General features: G+C 48.6%; 1 protein-coding gene across 1 annotated transcript in view; it reads left to right on the top strand.

Annotated features, from left to right (window-relative positions):
- UPF1 (UPF1 RNA helicase and ATPase) overlaps positions 1 to 17,005 on the top strand; it is a 135,306-nt gene that overhangs the window by 102,149 nt on the left and 16,152 nt on the right. The window contains exons 21-23 of the mRNA XM_073546521.1: positions 4,626 to 4,787; positions 7,417 to 7,667; positions 11,392 to 11,514. Coding sequence (XP_073402622.1) covers positions 4,626 to 4,787; positions 7,417 to 7,667; positions 11,392 to 11,511 — 533 coding nt within the window. The 3' untranslated portion in view covers positions 11,512 to 11,514. The remainder of the gene's footprint in view (positions 1 to 4,625; positions 4,788 to 7,416; positions 7,668 to 11,391; positions 11,515 to 17,005) is intronic.

Raw genomic sequence — 17,005 nt, 5'->3', positions numbered from 1 at the left:
CTAGTCACGCTTGCACTTCAGCACCGGCGAGTTCTCTCGCTCTCCCTCTCCTACTGTTCGCAGCGAGCACGACTCTGAATTCGAATCTGACAAGTCAGCCCCTCGGAATCCTCCAACTGACCAAGAGTCGCTTGATTCTCTTATAGAATCAGTCAACAGGATTCTGGAAAATATTCTCGCTCCAGCACATGCTGTCTCATTTAAGCGGACCAAACGTGTACGCAGGTTGTTTGCCAGCCATCTGGAGTTTAAGGACATTGTCCAGAAACATAGGGATCGGCCACATAAGCGGTTCACAGGGCAAAAGTCTACTGAGACTAAATACCCTTTTGCTCCAGACCTAATGAAGGATTGGTTACAGTCCCATTCGGTGGAAAATCCTGTATCGCGTCTTGCTTCTAAAACGCTCCTATCCGTTTCTGAGGGCTCCTCAGTCAGAAACCCCTCCAATCATCAAATTGACTACCTTGCCCGCTCAGTTTTTTGAAGCTTCAGGAGCGGTGCTTTTTCCATCTTTCGCGACGACTTGGGTCACTAAGGCAATGGCCGCTTGGGCAGAAGTGTTAATTACTGCCTTCCAGGGTACCAAACTTCCTCCGGAGGCAACCAGGGTCACCAGGCAGATAGTTCACGCAGCTGACTCTGTAGTGGACGCTTCTTTAGATGCCGCCAATTGCGCTGCTCAAACTGCCGCTAATGCGATCTCCATTAGAAGAGCCCTATGACTCCGCGACTGGTGGGCGGATGCCACATCTAAAAGATCGTTGACTTCCCTGCCCTATCAGACTGGTCGTCTTTTTGGAGAGAAACTGGGCCAGCTCATTTCTGATATTACCGGGGGAAAGAGTTAACTACTTTCTCAACAAAAGGCTGTTCGGCTGTTTCGGCGCCAACAGCCGACGCGTCTTCGATCTTTTCGCATCAATTCCGGTTGGTCCTCCACTACCTTCTCTTTCGGATCAAGTCGGTCCCAGCGCGGAGACAGAGGCTCCCAGGTCTCATACAGACCTAACTGCTCTTGGAAGCCCAGGCCAAGGCTATCTGGATCTAGGGGAGCCAGACCCCATAGATCTTCACAATGACTCATTTCGGTATCCGGCAGACACCGACAAAGTAGGCGAACGTTTACTTTCCTTCAGTCACACCTGGCTCGCGGTCGTCCACGACAAGTGGGTCAGGGAGCTGGTGTCCTGCGGACACAAGATAGAATTTTTGTTCCCCCCCCCCCCCACTCTCACACTTTTTTTTCTGGTCCTCACCCCACAAGAAAAGGACAAGAGCCTTCCTTCGGGATTTTCAGGCTCTGCAAAGGGACTGAGTCATCATTCCGGTCCCTCATCACAAAAGGTTCAGGCGTTTTTATTCAAACCTTTTTGTGGGTCCAAAGAAGGACGGGACGATGTGGCCCATACTGGATCTCAAACTGTTAAATCAGTTTGTCAAGGTACGGCGATTCCGAATGGAATCTCTCCGATAAGTTGTCGCTTCCATGGAAAAAGGAGCGTTCCTAGCATCCATCGACATCAAGGATGCTTACCTTCACATTCCGATCTGCCCGTCCAACCAGCAGTTCCTGCGTTTTGTAATTCACGAGGAACACTTAGTTTGTTGCCTTGCCCTTAGGACTCGCCACCGCCCCCAGGGTCTTTACCAAGGTCATGGCGGCTGTCATGGCCATTCTCCACTCGTGGGCAGTGGTGGTGTTACCGTATCTGGATGACCTGCTCATCAAGGGTCTGTCCCTTCTAGCCTGTGAGAAATCCATGCATGTAACGGTAAATACACTTTCTCGCCTGGGCTGGAAGATAAACTTTGAAAAGTCTTTCCCAAAACCGGCCCAGCAGATTTCCTTTTTAGGAATGATCTTGGACACTTCCCGCGGGTTGGTCATTCTCCCTCCAGAAAAGACCCAAGCATTACAACAGTCAGCGCGGACTCTTTCCCAACCGGTTTCTCACTGGTGGCAGCGTTGGAAGCAGTTCCATTCGCACAGTTCCATCTCCGTCCCTTACAACACGCGTTGCTGTTAGCTTGGGACAAGAACCCGTTCTCCCTGGACCGTCGGTTCCTTCTGTCCCTGCGGGTCAGACAAGCCCTCAAGTGGTGGACACTGAAGTACTCCCTGAATCAAGGGAAGTCTTTTCTCCCAGTAAGATGGTTGGTAGTAACCACCGACGCAAGTCTTCTGGGCTGGGGTGCGGTTTTTCGTCACCACACGGCACAGGTTAATTGGTCAACTTGAGTCCCGTCTCCCCATCAGCATCTTGGAGATACGTGCGATCAGACCAGCTCTACGGAGTTTCCACCATCTCCTCGCAGGTCACGCAATCAGGATCCAATCAACCGCCAGGGAGGTACTCGAAGCAGGATGGCCATGCACGAAGTGAGTCACATCCTCCATTGGGCCGAGACCAACCATTCGCCCATCTCGGCAATCCATATCCCGGGCGTAGAGAATTGGGCTGCAGATTTTCTCAGTCGCCAGGGCCTTGCCTCGGGAGAGTGGTCTCTTCATCCAGAAGTCTTTCAGCAGATTTGTCATTGTTGGGGGACTCCGGATGTGGATCTCATGGCCTCAAGACCAAACAACCAGGTTCCTTGATTCATTGCCCGATCCAAGCGCCATCGGAGCGGACACCCTAGTTCTGTCGTGGCACCCGTCCTTACAGGAGGCTCCTTTCGAACCGCTGCAGGACATGCCACTGACCATCCTCTCTTGGAAGGTGGTCTTTCTAGTGGCAATTACGTCAATCACGTGTTTCGGAATTGGCGGCCCTGTCCTGCCAACCTCCGTTCCTGAACTTTCATCAGGACAAAGCAGTTCTCAGGAGGTCACCGTCCTTTCTGCCCTTCGTATCCTCTTTCCATCTCATTGAGGAAATTGTTTTGCCTTCCTTTTTTCCAACCAGTCCATCGCATTGAGAAGGCCTTCCACACCCTGGATGTGGTTAGGGCTTTGAGACGGTACATCTCGTGGGACGGCTCCCTTCCGCAAGTCAGATGCCCTGTTCATATTTCCAGAGGGGCATAGGAAAGGTCTGGCCGCTTCAAAAGCAACGCTAGCCAGGTGGGTTCGCTTGGCGATTCAGGAATCCTACCGTGTCAGGAACGCACCTGTCCCAGTAGGGATTAAGGCGCACTCTACCCGCTCAGTGGGCGCCTCTTGGGCCATTCAGCACCAGGCCTCGGCAGAACAGGTCTGCAAGGCTGCGACTTGGTCCAGTCTGCATACTTTTACAAAACATTACCAAATTCATTCTCAGGCCTCTGCGGATGCAGCTCTCGGCAGACGCATCCTGCAATCGGCAGTACCACAGTGTTAAGTCAGTGGTACACGGGGTATTAGCAGATGTATGCTCCCCACCCAGGGACTGCTTTAGGACGTCCCACTGTCTGTGTCCCCCAATGAGGCGTAGGATGAATAGGGATTTGTGTTCTCGCCGTAAAATCCTTTTCGCCGAGCCAGTCATTGGGGGACACAGCACCCACCCTGTTTAGCCTATTGGCTCACTGTAGCATTCTAAGTTTGACGTACCGTATTTTTCGAACTATAAGACGCACAGGACCATAAGACGCACCCCAATTTTCAGTAGGAAAATAGGGAAAAAAAGTGTCAAATGGGGGTCCGTCTTACAGTCCGAATTCAGCTTACCTGGGAAGGGATCAGTCACAGGGGTCATTAAGTGGTCCAGGCTCGTGCGGTGGCGGCTCTGTGCTGGGGCAGGGGCAGCTGTGCTGGGGCAGGGGCAGCTGTGCTGGGGCAGGGGCAGCTGTGCTGGGGCAAGGGGGGCTCTGCGGTGGTGGCAGCGGGCTGTGCTCCGGTGCAGGGGCGGCGGCTCCGCAGGCATTTCTTCGCAGCCCGGAGGCCCCCCGCACTTCCTTTGCTGGCCGCCGCCATGTTGCGGTGGCCTCCGGGAGCATGGACGCCGGGAAGATGGCCGCCGGTCCGGGGACGGCGCATGTGCCATCTTCCCGGAGTCCATGCTCCCGGAGGCCACCACAACATGGCGGCGGCCAGCAAGGGAAGTGCGGGGGGCCTCCGGGCTGCGAAGAAATGCCGGCGGAGCCGCCGCCCCTGCATCGGAGCACAGCCCGCTGCCACCACCGCAGAGCGCCGCCCGCTGCCACCACCGCACCGCAGAGCCCCGCCCGCTGCCACCAGCCAGAAGGTTAGTACCGTGTATTGCGACCATAAGACTCACCCCCCCCCCCACTTTCCCCCAAAATTTGGGGGGAAAAAAGTGTGTCTTATGGTCGGAAAAATACGGTAGTTATGGTTATTGACTGTTTATGCTCCTACTGCTTTTTTCACCAAACTGGAGAAATCTCATCCAGCGAGAGGGTGTATACTGCAGTGGAGGAGTAAACTTTTTTCTGGTTTACTTGGTGTCCTCTTAGTGGCAAGCAGCATAACACCCACTGTGTCCCCCAATGATTGGCTCGGAGAAAAGGATTTTACGCTGAGTACACAAAAATCCCTATTTTTAGGATTGCTACTTCCAATAGATGGCAAAAGTGTTCTAGTTTTCTTCATCTCTGAAGAGACTATCTGCATTTACGAAACCAGTGATTATTAAAATAGTTTTCGAATATAATTCTAATTTGTGTTTTACCTTTTCTTTAAGCTCGACCCTCAAACATGTACTTTCAAACCCATGATCAAATTGGCATGATTAGCTCTGGACCCAGTCACGTAACTGCAATGAACATTCCAATTCCTTTTAATTTGGTCATGCCACCAATGCCTCCACCAAGTTACTTTGGACAGGCCAATGGACCAACTGCAGGTATTTAACATTACAAATGATTGTTAAGCTTATAAAGCTGTTCTGAACCTGGATTGTAAAGACTCTTCTATCTGGATTTATAGAAAGGTCACCCTTTCTGGCATTGTGTCAGGAAGGAGAGATGTGCAGATGCTCATAGAACATATGTGATTTCTCTAGACCAGTGGTCCTCAAGCTTTCTTACCTTGAGAGCCATTTTAATCTTTTATAGTGCTGACAAATGGACATGAACCATATCCAGTGACACCCAGAGTTCCAAATTACCTGTTTAATGACAGCCAAATCTTCACCGCAGAAAGCACACAGACCTTGAGCCCCTCTCCCTTACGCCAGGGTCACACTTGCGAGAAACTCACATGAGTCTCGCGTCTCAATACCCGGCTCTGCCGCCGGCACTCGGGAGCAGAGTGTGCGGCTGCATGTATTTCTGTGCAGTCGAACGGTTCGGTCTGAATGCTGGCGGCAGTGCTGGGTATTGACACGCGAGACTCGTGCAAGTTTCTCGCAAGTGTGACCCCGGCCTTATAGGAAGTATAGCTATATCTAGAGCTTCCCACTTTACCACTATTCAGTATTCTCAAGTCAAACGCACTCACCACAACTTCAAGCACTATTCTAACTGGCAGTATCATTCTATATCCACCTCACCATGTGTATCTTCTCCGCCCTGCCCATACCCCAACCACCACCACCCTGCTAGTATATGTTAATCCGGATCTCTTCTATGCAGGGTTACACAGGAAAGTCATCATCTGGAGACTACCTCCTTTCATAACAGTTTTAGGTTTGATGCTAATACACCAAGCTGGCAGACTGCTGTGGGCCAGACCTCATGGGCTCCCTAGCCACAGGTTGGGGACCACTGCTCTAAACTGAGGGTATCTCGCTGCATAAACTACCATCAGAATATACATCTTGGTGAACTGCAAATCTATCTCAGCATTTCAAGTGCTCTTCTTTGAGTAACACACGGACAGCCGCCGGGAAAGAAGTGCTACAATAAGCGCTGTTCCCCGGCAGCAGGTGCTGAAGCTGGCTGTCATCATTCTCCCCTGCTCTGCCGCCGAGCTGAGGAGAATGATGAGTGTTAAAGTCCCAACAACAGCAGGTGGTGGCTTTTAGGACTGTTACCCCCATCCTCCGCATCTACTGTTACTGTTATTAGCGGCAGCAGGTGTCTGATGATGGGGGTAACAGTCCCAAAAGCCCCCCACCTTTTGTCGTTCAGACTTTAATATAACACTCGTCATTCCCTGTTTGCTTGCAGAGCAGGGTAGAATGACAGCCGGCTTCAGCACCAGCCGCCGGGGAACAGCTCTTACAATAGCGCTTCTTCCTTGGTGGCCGTCCGTGTCACATGGAGGACATCAATGGGTGTTATACATGTGCGGGACGTTTTGCCGTCCATGATGGCAAAAAAACGGACATGTCAGCGTGTTTTGCCCAGGGAGACAAGGTCCATGGAAACATACTGACCTGTGCACAGAACCATTCATTTGAATGTGGCTACGTGTGTGTTTTTTCGGTACGTGTGAAAACTGTTACCACACGTACTGGAGACATGGACGTGTGAAAGGGGCCTTACACAGTCACCAGTATAAAAGACTCCTGTCCACAGACTCCATTAGCAGTCAATGACAGACTCCAGGTACAACAGACCAGTAGTTGCCTCTGTTAAGCCCCCGTCACACACAGCGAAATCGCTAGCGAGATCGCTGCTGAGTCACAAGTTTTGTGACGCAACAGCGATCTCACCAGCGATCTCGCTACGTTTGACAGGTAGCAGCGATCAGGCCCCTGCTGTGAGATCGCTGGTCGTGTCGGAATATCCTGGACATTTTTTTGATCGTTGAGGTCCCGCTGGGTAGCATGCATTGGTATGTTTGACACCTTTTACCAACGACCTCGTCAGCGACTCAGAAGTGAGACACATGGCGCGACATTGTTACAAAGGTCGCTGGATGCTTGCTGCGTCGTTGGGAAGATCTGACTGTTTGATATCTCACCAGCGACCACATAGCGATGCAGCAACGATCCCTACCAGGTCGTATTGTTGTCGGGATCGCTGTAACGTCGCTATGTGTGATGGGGGCTTTAGAAACCTATGTGTTTGTTTTTTTAGTCCCGGATATTATCTCTTAAGCTAAAGGAAATCTATATGTGACTGGAGTAACCTAAATTGACATGTTTGTTTTTAATCTGGATTTCACCCAGGTTTTTTTTCCATATGTTAATTGAGATTTGACAGTCTCATCAACTTTCCAATTATAATACGTTATTGGTTTGCCATGTATCTATCTATATGAGCACATATGCTTGAAAACTAGAATAAAAGGTATTCAAAGTACTCTTCTCTGTCATACATTGTAATGATCAAGCCTGTACTTTCTATATTGTTGGTCTGAGCAGAATTCTTTTTATTATTGCGAGCACCTCCTTAGTATCCTTAGCATAAGGCAAGTGCCTGTTGTCTGCAGGTGCTACAAACTGACATTGTAAGATTTTTGTCAATCCTTTTCAACATGCTTACCTGCTAACTTTTGAACTATGCTACTGTTTTTTGTTTTTTTTTTGTCAAGAAATCTTTTATGCTTATGATGTTTAAAGTGTTATTTTACTCCTCTTTCAGCTCATTCATACATTGACCGCATTTCCCAAGGTCGTGGAATGCCTAAAGGGAAAGCAACCCGTGGTGGACGACAGAAACCAAGAGGCATTGGGCTTCAGGGCATGAGTCAAGGAAATATGCCAAATAGTCAAGCCAGTCAAGATGTTGTGTCCCAGCCATTTTCTCAAGGACCTCTAACCCAAGGTTACATATCTATGAGTCAGCCATCACAGATGAGCCAGCCAGGACTTTCTCAACCAGAATTATCACAGGTATATAAGTTATTCTGGCGTTTAACCCCCGTCCTGACATTTGCAATATATATGCAATCGTTGGGAAGTACTTAAGACCAATTCAGTATATATACATCATGGCGATTTCCCGCGCACAGGAGGCTGTGCACCACTCATGGCACTCTAATTGTTGCAACCAATAAAAATTGCAGCATTTAGCAGGCATGCAGCATATTATAGATATCTATATTTTGTATGTATGTGTATATTTATTTTTATATTAATATATTTAAGAAAGAAAGGGGTAACATTTGGTATCGCTGTGTCCGGAATGACCAAACCTGTAAAACTATCCCACTAGGTAACCCCTTTAGTGAACACCGTAAAAAAAAAAACTAGGCAAAAGACACTTTATCATAGCGCCGAACAAAAACTGGAATAAAATGCAAGCAAAAAGACTAATGTAATTATGGTATCTCTGAAAACCTAATCTTGTCCCGCAATAAACACGCCATCATACAGCTCCATCAGCAGAAAAAGTTATACCTCTCAGAATAAAGCAATGCAAAAATGATTTTTTTCTATGCACCAAAACCTAAAATCATATAAATGCCATACCGCTGTAGTCGTACTGACTTGAAGAATAAAACTGCCTTATCATTTTTTTTCCACACATGGAATGATATAAAAAAGTATTAAAAAAATCCTGAATTGCTGTTTATTTTGTTCATTCTGCCTCACAAAAATCAGAATAGAAAGCAATAAAAAAATGTCATATGCCCGAAAATGGTACCAATAAAAACATCAACTCATACCACAAAAAAACAATTGAACACATGACTGTCGGCCGAAATATGGAAAAATTAGTTATTAGAATATATATGTTGATTCAATCAAAAAGGTGTTTTTTTTTGTGTAACAGTCAAACGAACAACAGATATATACCATAAATCTGGTATCGCTATAGTCTCACGGACCTGAAGAATAAAGTAGCCTAATCACTTACACCGCATGAGGAACGGCATAAAAAAATAAAACCAATTCCTCACCTACTGTTAATTTGTTCTTCCTGCCTCCCAAAGATCGCATATTTAGCCTGTGCTCTTGAGCTTACATTGGGGTTTGTGTGTAAATCTGAAAAAAGTGATTCAGATGGAACCCCCCCCCCGGCAGAAGTTTCCCTAGGATGAGGCAGAGTGAGGTACTGTGGATGCAGTCTTGCCACCTATGATCCCACAGTGTCAGTCTTTTTCGGTGCGCATAAAAGTGCGGTCTGCCATAGTTTTGTGCACTTCTGAATATGGTCAGCTTTGAGCGCCAGATAAATGTGTTCCCAAATGTTATGTAAAAAGTTCCCACGAAAAGCTTCAACTCAATCCACAAAAAAAGCAAGTCCCCACTCAGAACGCCAATTGCATTTGAATAAGTTTTTGGCTCCATTAGCCGAGCCCCTGAGGTGCTAGAACCAGCAAAAACCTCTCCCAGATGACCCCATATTGGAAACTTCACTGCCTAAGGAATTCTTCTAGGGTTGTAGTGAGTATTTTGAACCCATAGGTGCCTCACAGAATTTTCTAACATTTGAAATGTAACATCGTAACAAACTAATGTGGAAATGTAACTAATGCGGTTAAAAAAAAAAGCAATTTTTGTATACCTGGGTACTAATAGGTGAAACTGTACCACATAATTGCTCAATTTCTGCTGAACACTGATGCCCCATATGTCAGAAATTAGTTTGACGTTTGGCCACACTGCCAAATCTGAGAGGGAAGGAGCGCTATCTGGCTTTTGGACCACAGATTTTGCTAGAATAGTTTGCTGGTAACATTTGCGGAGCCTCAAAGGTGCCAGAACAGCAGAAAACCCCCCCAAAATGCGCCCCCCCTGTTGAAATTGCACCTCTCAATGACTTAATCTACAGCTGCAGTGACTATTTTGTAGCATCCACACCAAGCTTTTTTTTTTTTCTGGAAAATTGAAAATATGGCAAGTTGGTGCCCATACATTGTGCCCCATACAGTGTAGAGCCCCCATATATTGTAGCTCCCCCCCCCATACATTGTGCCCAGTTTGCGCTTCTGGAGACACTCATCACGAACATTGTCAAGTGCCTCCTCTCAGCTACAATAATGCCAAACATGGCCGCTTACTGTGGTTTAGGCACAGTGGGGCTCAGAAGGAGGAGGGACATTTGGATTTGGGAGCAGATATTTCACTGGATTTTATTTGAGGGGGCGGGAGCCATGTCGCTTTTTCAGAGTTCTACTGGCTGCGTGGGACCCCCTATAATTCCAGTGCTGTGACGGCCCTAAGCGGGAATTGGTTTTGTGCGGGATAAATTAGGGTATTGATAACATTTTGGGGTGCATAATAATTTTTGCCATTTCCAGAATAAGGTTGGGATCACAATATTGTGTTCTACACTTATCACTTATTTCTGGGTTTCTGTGTAAATCCCACAAAAATGAGATTCAGATGAAACCTCCAAAGAAACCACCCACTATGAGATAAATGGAGACCCTTCATACTCCGTTTGGCATCTGCTTTGTTGGTATGCATCTGTTTAGGCGTTGCAGAGATTTGTCATCCACACTTGTGAGCTAAAAAGACACCTAAAATTATCTGACTCTGCTGGAACAGAGACCAGTCCAAAGTGACTCCATCTGCATCATAAGTGAGTGGTTCCATCTGGGGTTTTGTCTGAATCTCGGTTTTGGTGAATTAACATGGAAATCTCAACATAAGCGCTTCTCGGAGTGCACAGGATAAATGTGAGTCAAGCCTTATTGCGAGTTTTGGTACATAGAATGACCAAATAGACAGCAGTGCAAGAATAGTTATTTTTATTTGTGTGGTCCACCATGCGGTATAAGCGATGAGGTGGTTTAACTTTTTCGATGCGATTACAACGATAACAGATTTAAACTTTTATTTTTTGTTTTGCTGCTATCGCACCGTAAAAAAGCTTTTGTATACAAAATTTTTTGCCCAATATTCCATTTATTTTTTTTCTCCTGTCCTTTTTTGACTACACTGAAAAAGTAATAACTATTTGTCTGGTCGTTACGACTAGTGATACCAGATTTATTGTTTTGGTATTTATTGATTTTTAAGTTTTGGTATTTTTATACGCTAAAAATACAATTTGTTGTTGCATCAACATACTCAGAGCTATCGCGCCTTTCCGATGTTGGACGTAATAGTATGCCCACGTCAGAATCCCTCCCTTTGATGTGGGCTCCTGTGCTGAGCCCACATTCTTCCCTGCAAGTCAGCTGGTTTGAACAGCTGACATGTGCCTCTAACAGCCACGGGTAGAATCGCGATCCACCCGCTGCTGTTAACCCGTTAATTGCCGCTGTCAATTTCTTGGGTCTCATAAAATGGCACTTTTTTTTTTTTTTTTAATACCAATGTTTGGATTTTTAAGCAATCTGGGGCTGATACAGCAGGGTGTCTTGTCGGCTGTCCTTTGCAGCCAACACCAGTGGAAATTTCAGCTGCGTGGCAGCACTATACTTATTCCTCGGTGCCCTTAAATAGCGGCGCTGAGGAAGAATGCCCCTTAACGAGCGCTGATAAAAGGCTTATCAGCGGTCATTAAGGGGTTAAACACATGCTGCTGAAAAGTGTCAGAATGAAGAGAGAAAGCAGAGGGTCTTCTAAGAGATGAATTCAATGAGGAATCTGAATTGTAGAGCCTTTTTTAATTCTTCTAATCCACATTTCGTCAGTACAAATAGTTTTTTTACCGTTCCAGGATAGCTACCTTGGTGATGAATTTAAGTCGCAAATTGATGTGGCGTTATCGCAGGACTCTACTTACCAGGGGGAGCGCGCCTATCAACTTGGAGGTGTGACTGGACTGTCACAGTACTAGTGTGTAAGTTATTACTATTTCTACCTAAGAACAGATCTTTAAAACGCTTAGAACTAAACTTTCATTTTTTTTTCCTTCAAATAATTTACAGCATGGAAAGTTATGAAACTTGACAAATCCTTTATTAACGACTGTCTTCATTTCTACAAAAAGTGCTTACAAGTAGTTTCCAAATTTATGCAATTGCGCGTACGCCATTATGTTCTATGGCTGGAAGTATTACTTTTCATACCCCTTGACTCCACCTTTGATCAATAAATACCTTTTCTCTATCGCTTCATTGGGGGACACAGAAACCATGGGTGTATGCTGCTACCACTAGGAGGCTGACACTATGTACAGAAAAAGGTTAGCTCCTCCTCCGCAGTATACACCCCACTGACCGGCACTAATTTCCTCAGTTTAGCTTAGTGTCCGTAGGAGGTGGACACGGGTCTTTCATTAGACCCATATCTACCTCAATGTGCGTCGTTCCTTTTCAGGTTTCCGGAGGGATACAGAGTGAATGGTCACGTCTGTAGTCCCACACATAGACTGAGTACGGCGTGTACTGCCACCCCTTATCCTCATAGCTCTCTACAGCAGGACCAAGACCCTAACACAGGCGTGTGTCAGCGTTCCAGGTGGTCCTCGTTCCCCGTCTCCCACCCACTCGCCTACCAGAGCCTGTTGGTTTGGATGAGGCGCGGACATCCCTCTACAGGATTCACAGGATGATGAGGTACTTTCCTTCCCCAGGTGGCCCAGGACGGATCAAGTCAGTAGGTATAGGGCCCTAAATCGCGATACAGGATCACGGCTCCTATCTTCAGCACCAGGGTCTCTCCCCTCTTCAGCTTACTTTCATCCTGCCCCCGTTCTTCCCCGGCTGTACTTATTTCTCTCTGCAGCCAGGCTCCAGGCAGGGGTCCTTCGGGAGCGGTCGCCGCGGCTGTGCTGCGAGGCCTCCGCGCCGCCCCTTGCTTCCCGACGGCCGCCACACTTAATCCAGGCCCCGGCTTCACTTTGGGCCTTGTCCTGCGTCGTGGCCACGCCCCCGCCTTCTTTCTTAGGCGGGCTTCTCTCCTGCCCGTTCTAGGCCCGCCCACCGCCTTCTCTTCATGTTATACGTCCCTGAGGCGACGCTCAGCCCACCCGCCTCCAGCCTGCCTATCTTCAGCGGGCGGCGCCATCCTCAGCATCGGCGGTTAGCCCCGCCCATCCTCTTCCTCGGCCTCTGCAGAAAAGCGCGCGCTTCCTGCTCTGCTCCCCTCAGGCTGCCGCCATTTTCCCAGCCTGTCAGCCGGACGCTGTCTTCTCTGCTGTGCCCCTACTAGCTCAGACGAGCCGTGCAACATTGATTACTGGAAGTCGCTACAGGACACCGGACCGTGAGTAGCTCTGCAACTGCAGACTGACACCCTCCTCTGCCTCCTGTCCCCCAACCTTCCGGCACTGCTTCAGTGACTATCTTTCATTATGTCGAAGTCTGATCGTGCTTATCCTCCTGCTTCCTCTTGCACCTTAGTCAAGTACTTTGCATGTTCTTCTTGCAATCGCAAACTTCCCTCAGGTCAGTCCTCTCACCTCTGCTTCAACTCCAGCAATCCCATTGAGTCCGCCGCTCAGGAGCCCCCTAATGTTCCCGTGAAAATTAACCAACCCCCCCCCCCCCCATTCCTGGCTGGGCTTCTTTATCACAATCAGTGACAGATCTCACCATTGTCTCTCAGTCCCTAGTGGCCATGCTTAAGTTGCCCCTGGACACTTCTGCAGGGCCCAGCAGGTCTCAAGAGGCTCCATCTGAGCCAGCCAGCATGAGCCGCAAAAGGCCTAGGCAGGATCTCCGGCCGGATTCCTCCCCTCGCCCCATCTCACCACATAGTCCTCCCCAGCAGTCTCCTTCCCATCCTTCCTCACCCGAGTCAGGCGAAGCGTTCTCGGACGCGCCATCCGAAGAGATTTTAGATCTGGATTCGGACCATGCCGCAGACCTGAAGGTTACGGTACAGAACCTCATTGCAGCGATTAACCACACCTTCGAGATCACAGACTCCCATGCGAAACCCTCAGATCAGGAGGTTTCGTTCAGAAAGGCCGAAACACATTCCAGAGTCTTCGCTCCTCACTCTGAGTTTAAGCTCCTTACCAGGGAAAGAGAAAATCCGACCAGACGCTTTCAAAGAGGGAAGCGTCTTGGCGTGCTGTACCCATTTTCTCAAGAGCTCACAGACAACTAGTCGGCTTCCCCCTCTGTAGACGCTCCTGTGTCCAGACTATCTAACAACACGGCCCTTCCGATTTCAGGTGTGGCGTCTCTAAAGGATTCTAACGACAGGATCATAGAATCCTTAGCAAAGTCAGCATTCGAAGCGGCGGCGACGGTGCTAAGCCCAACCTTTGCTTCCACTTGGGTAGCCAAGGCATTCTTGATGGAGCCCAACCAGAGCGACTGGCCGAGCTAGCCAACCAGATCTCCCATGCAGGGGAATATTTGGTCTCTGCCTCCTTAGACGCCGCGTCTTGCGCAGCTTAAGCGTCCAGCAACATAGTGGCAATTCGGCGCACAATTTGGCTCAAGGCTTGGCAGGCGGGATTTGTCATCAAAGAAGTCCCTCACCAATCTGCCTTTTCAGGAAGCACGTCTCTTCGGATCCCAGCTGGACCAGATCATTAAAGACGCCACTGGGGGCACAAGCTCTCTTCTCCCTCAGTCCAAGCCTCGTAGACCACCTCCAAGGCGTCAGTTTCGGCCCTTCCGCCGCGCCGTGGCGGCAGAAACTTTTTCCAACCAACAAAGGCCGCAAGCACGCCAGGATAGGAAAAAGGTCTCCTTTAGGCCCACTCCCTCCTGGCGATCTTACTCCTCCCAGGGCAGATCCTCCAGGTCCAGAACTGGGCGCTCCACATCAGCATGACTATCAACAAAGTTCCGAGGCGCATTCCCAACTGGGCGGCCGACTCCTTTTCTTCAGAAACGTCTGGCTTGCCTCGGTAGAAGACGCTTGGGTCAGGGAAGTTGTATCCTCAGGATACAAGATAGTTTGTTTCTCGGCCCCGGGATCGCTTCTTCGAGTCCCGACCTCCAAACGAACCCCGCCTTAGTTCCGGGCTTCCTTGCGTCCATCGCCTCTCTTCTCAGTTCCGGGGTGATTGTGCCCGTTCCCGAATCAGAACGATTCACAGGGTTTTACTCAAACCTGTTTGTAGCGCCGAAAAAAGGTGGCGCGGTTCGGCCCATTCTGGACCTCCAACTACTGAACAAGAGGGTCCGCCTGCGACACTCCAGGATGGAGTCCCTTCGTTCAGTAATCTCTTCCATGGAAGCGCAGGAATTCATGTGCTCAATAGACATTCAAGATGCCTATCTGCATGTCCCCATCTTTCACGGGCATCAGAAATTCCTGCGTTTCGTGATTCATCAGGACCACTACCAGTTTGTCGCCCTGCCGTTCGGTCTCACCACCGTGCCCAGAGTGTTTACAAAGATCATGGCGGCGTTGATAGCCCTATTGAGGATCACAGGTCTTGTTCTCTTCCTGTACCTCGGCGACATTCTAATCAAAGCTCCGTCTTTTCACCAGACTCTCCAAAGCCTTACCATCGTTCTCGACACCCTGTCCAGTTTTGGGTGGCTCGTAAACAAAAGAAAGTCTTGACTCGTTCCGACTCAATGTCTTGTGTTTCTAGGCTTCTTGTTCGACACCCGTCGATCGAGGGTCTTTCTTCCGAAAGAGAAGATGATCTCTCTGCGGCGAGATGTACGATCGCTGCAGAGCCCAAAGCTTCCATCCTTCCGGTCAGCCATGAAAGTCTTGGGAAAGATGGTGGCGACGACCGAAGCGATTCCCTTTGCTCAATTTCACACGAGACCGCTTCAACAGGCCATCCTGTCTCGGTGGAACAGGTCCGTTCTCTCCCTGGATCGTCCAATTCGCCTCTCGTCCCGGGTCAAACAGTCCCTCAATTGGTGGCTGACGTCACCTCTCGTTTCCCTGGGCTGGTCATTCCTTCCGATTCACTGGCAGATCGTGACAACGGACGCCAGCCTTCTTGGCTGGGGTGCAGTGTTGCGCAATCGGACTGTTCAGGGTCTGTGGTCGACTCAAGAGACAACTCTGCCGATCAACGTCCTCGAGATACGGGCGATTTATCTGTCTCTCATTCACTGGGAAAGGCTTCTCAGGGGTCTGCCGGTCCGGATTCAGACATACAATGCCACAGCGGTGACATATGTCAACCACCAAGGGGGGACATGGAGCTCCTCGGCTCTAGCGGAAGTGTCCAAGATTCTCCACTGGGCAGAGGCATCGGTCCCAGCGATATCCGCAGTGCACATTTCCGGTGTGGACAACTGGGCCACTGATTTTCTCAGCCGCAAGGGTCTCGCGGCGGGAGAGTGGTCCTTACATCCTGACGTCTTCTATCAGCTTTGCCGTCGTTGGAGGACTCCGGACGTGGATCTGCTGGCGTCTTGCCTGAACAGAAAGGTCCCACAGTTCGTATCCAGGCCCCGAGATCCTCTCGCAGTGGGCGCCGATGCTCTGACCATTCCCTGGGATCAGTTCAAGCTCCCCTATCTGTTCCCTCCCCTTCCTCCTCTTCCCAAGCTGTTGAAGAAAATCAAGGCTGAAGGGGTAGCAGTCATCCTCATCGCTCCGGATTGGCCCAGAAGGGCTTGGTTCGCGGACATCGTCAACCTTCTCGCGGACGCCCCCTGGAAGCTTCCAGACAGAGCAGATCTCCTGTCTCAGGGTCCAATCTGCCACCCCAATTCTCTGCCGCTCAATTTAACGGCGTGGCTGTTGAGACCGCGGTTCTGAAATGGTCAGGTTTTTCGGATCGGGTTATCCACACCATGATCCGGGCTAGAAAGCCATCGTCTTCCAAAATGTATTATCGCACGTGGAAGCAGGGCTGTGGAGTCGGTATTCCAAACCTGTGACTCCGACTCCTCAATTTCCCTTACACCGAGTCCAACTCCGACTCCACGACTCAGACTCCCACATATATTGCTTATATTTAAGTGTAAAATTTATTGTAGTACAATGTGAACATCAGACATTTAATCATTTCTATGATATAATAATCAAGATATTTAGATAGAACATAATATATATTTATTGGAATACAACTTTAGAACACACTAATTGTAAATATGTAATACACTGTATAATGATTACATACATACGGTACAGACCAAAGTTTGGACACACCTTCTCATTCAAAGAGTTTTCTTTATTTTCATGACTATGAAAATTGTAGATTCACTCTGAAGGCATCAAAACAATGAATTAACACATGTGGAATTATATAATTAACAAAAAAGTGTGAAACAACTGAAAACATGTCTTATATTCTAGGTTCTTCAAAGTAGCCACCTTTTGCTTTGATTACTGCTTTGCACACTCTTGGCATTCTCTTGATGAGCTTCAAGAGGTAGTCACTGGAAATGGTTTTCCAACAGTCTTGAAGGAGTTCCCAGAGATGCTTAGCACTTGTTGGCCCTTTTGCC

This window comes from Dendrobates tinctorius, unplaced genomic scaffold (assembly GCF_039654945.1).
Source record: "Dendrobates tinctorius isolate UK_male_01 unplaced genomic scaffold, ASM3965494v1 ptg000011l, whole genome shotgun sequence".
In the NCBI taxonomy this organism is placed as follows: domain Eukaryota; kingdom Metazoa; phylum Chordata; class Amphibia; order Anura; family Dendrobatidae; genus Dendrobates; species Dendrobates tinctorius.
The sequence above is the reverse complement of the archived record's forward strand: the minus strand, read 5'-3'. Positions and strand labels throughout refer to the sequence as shown.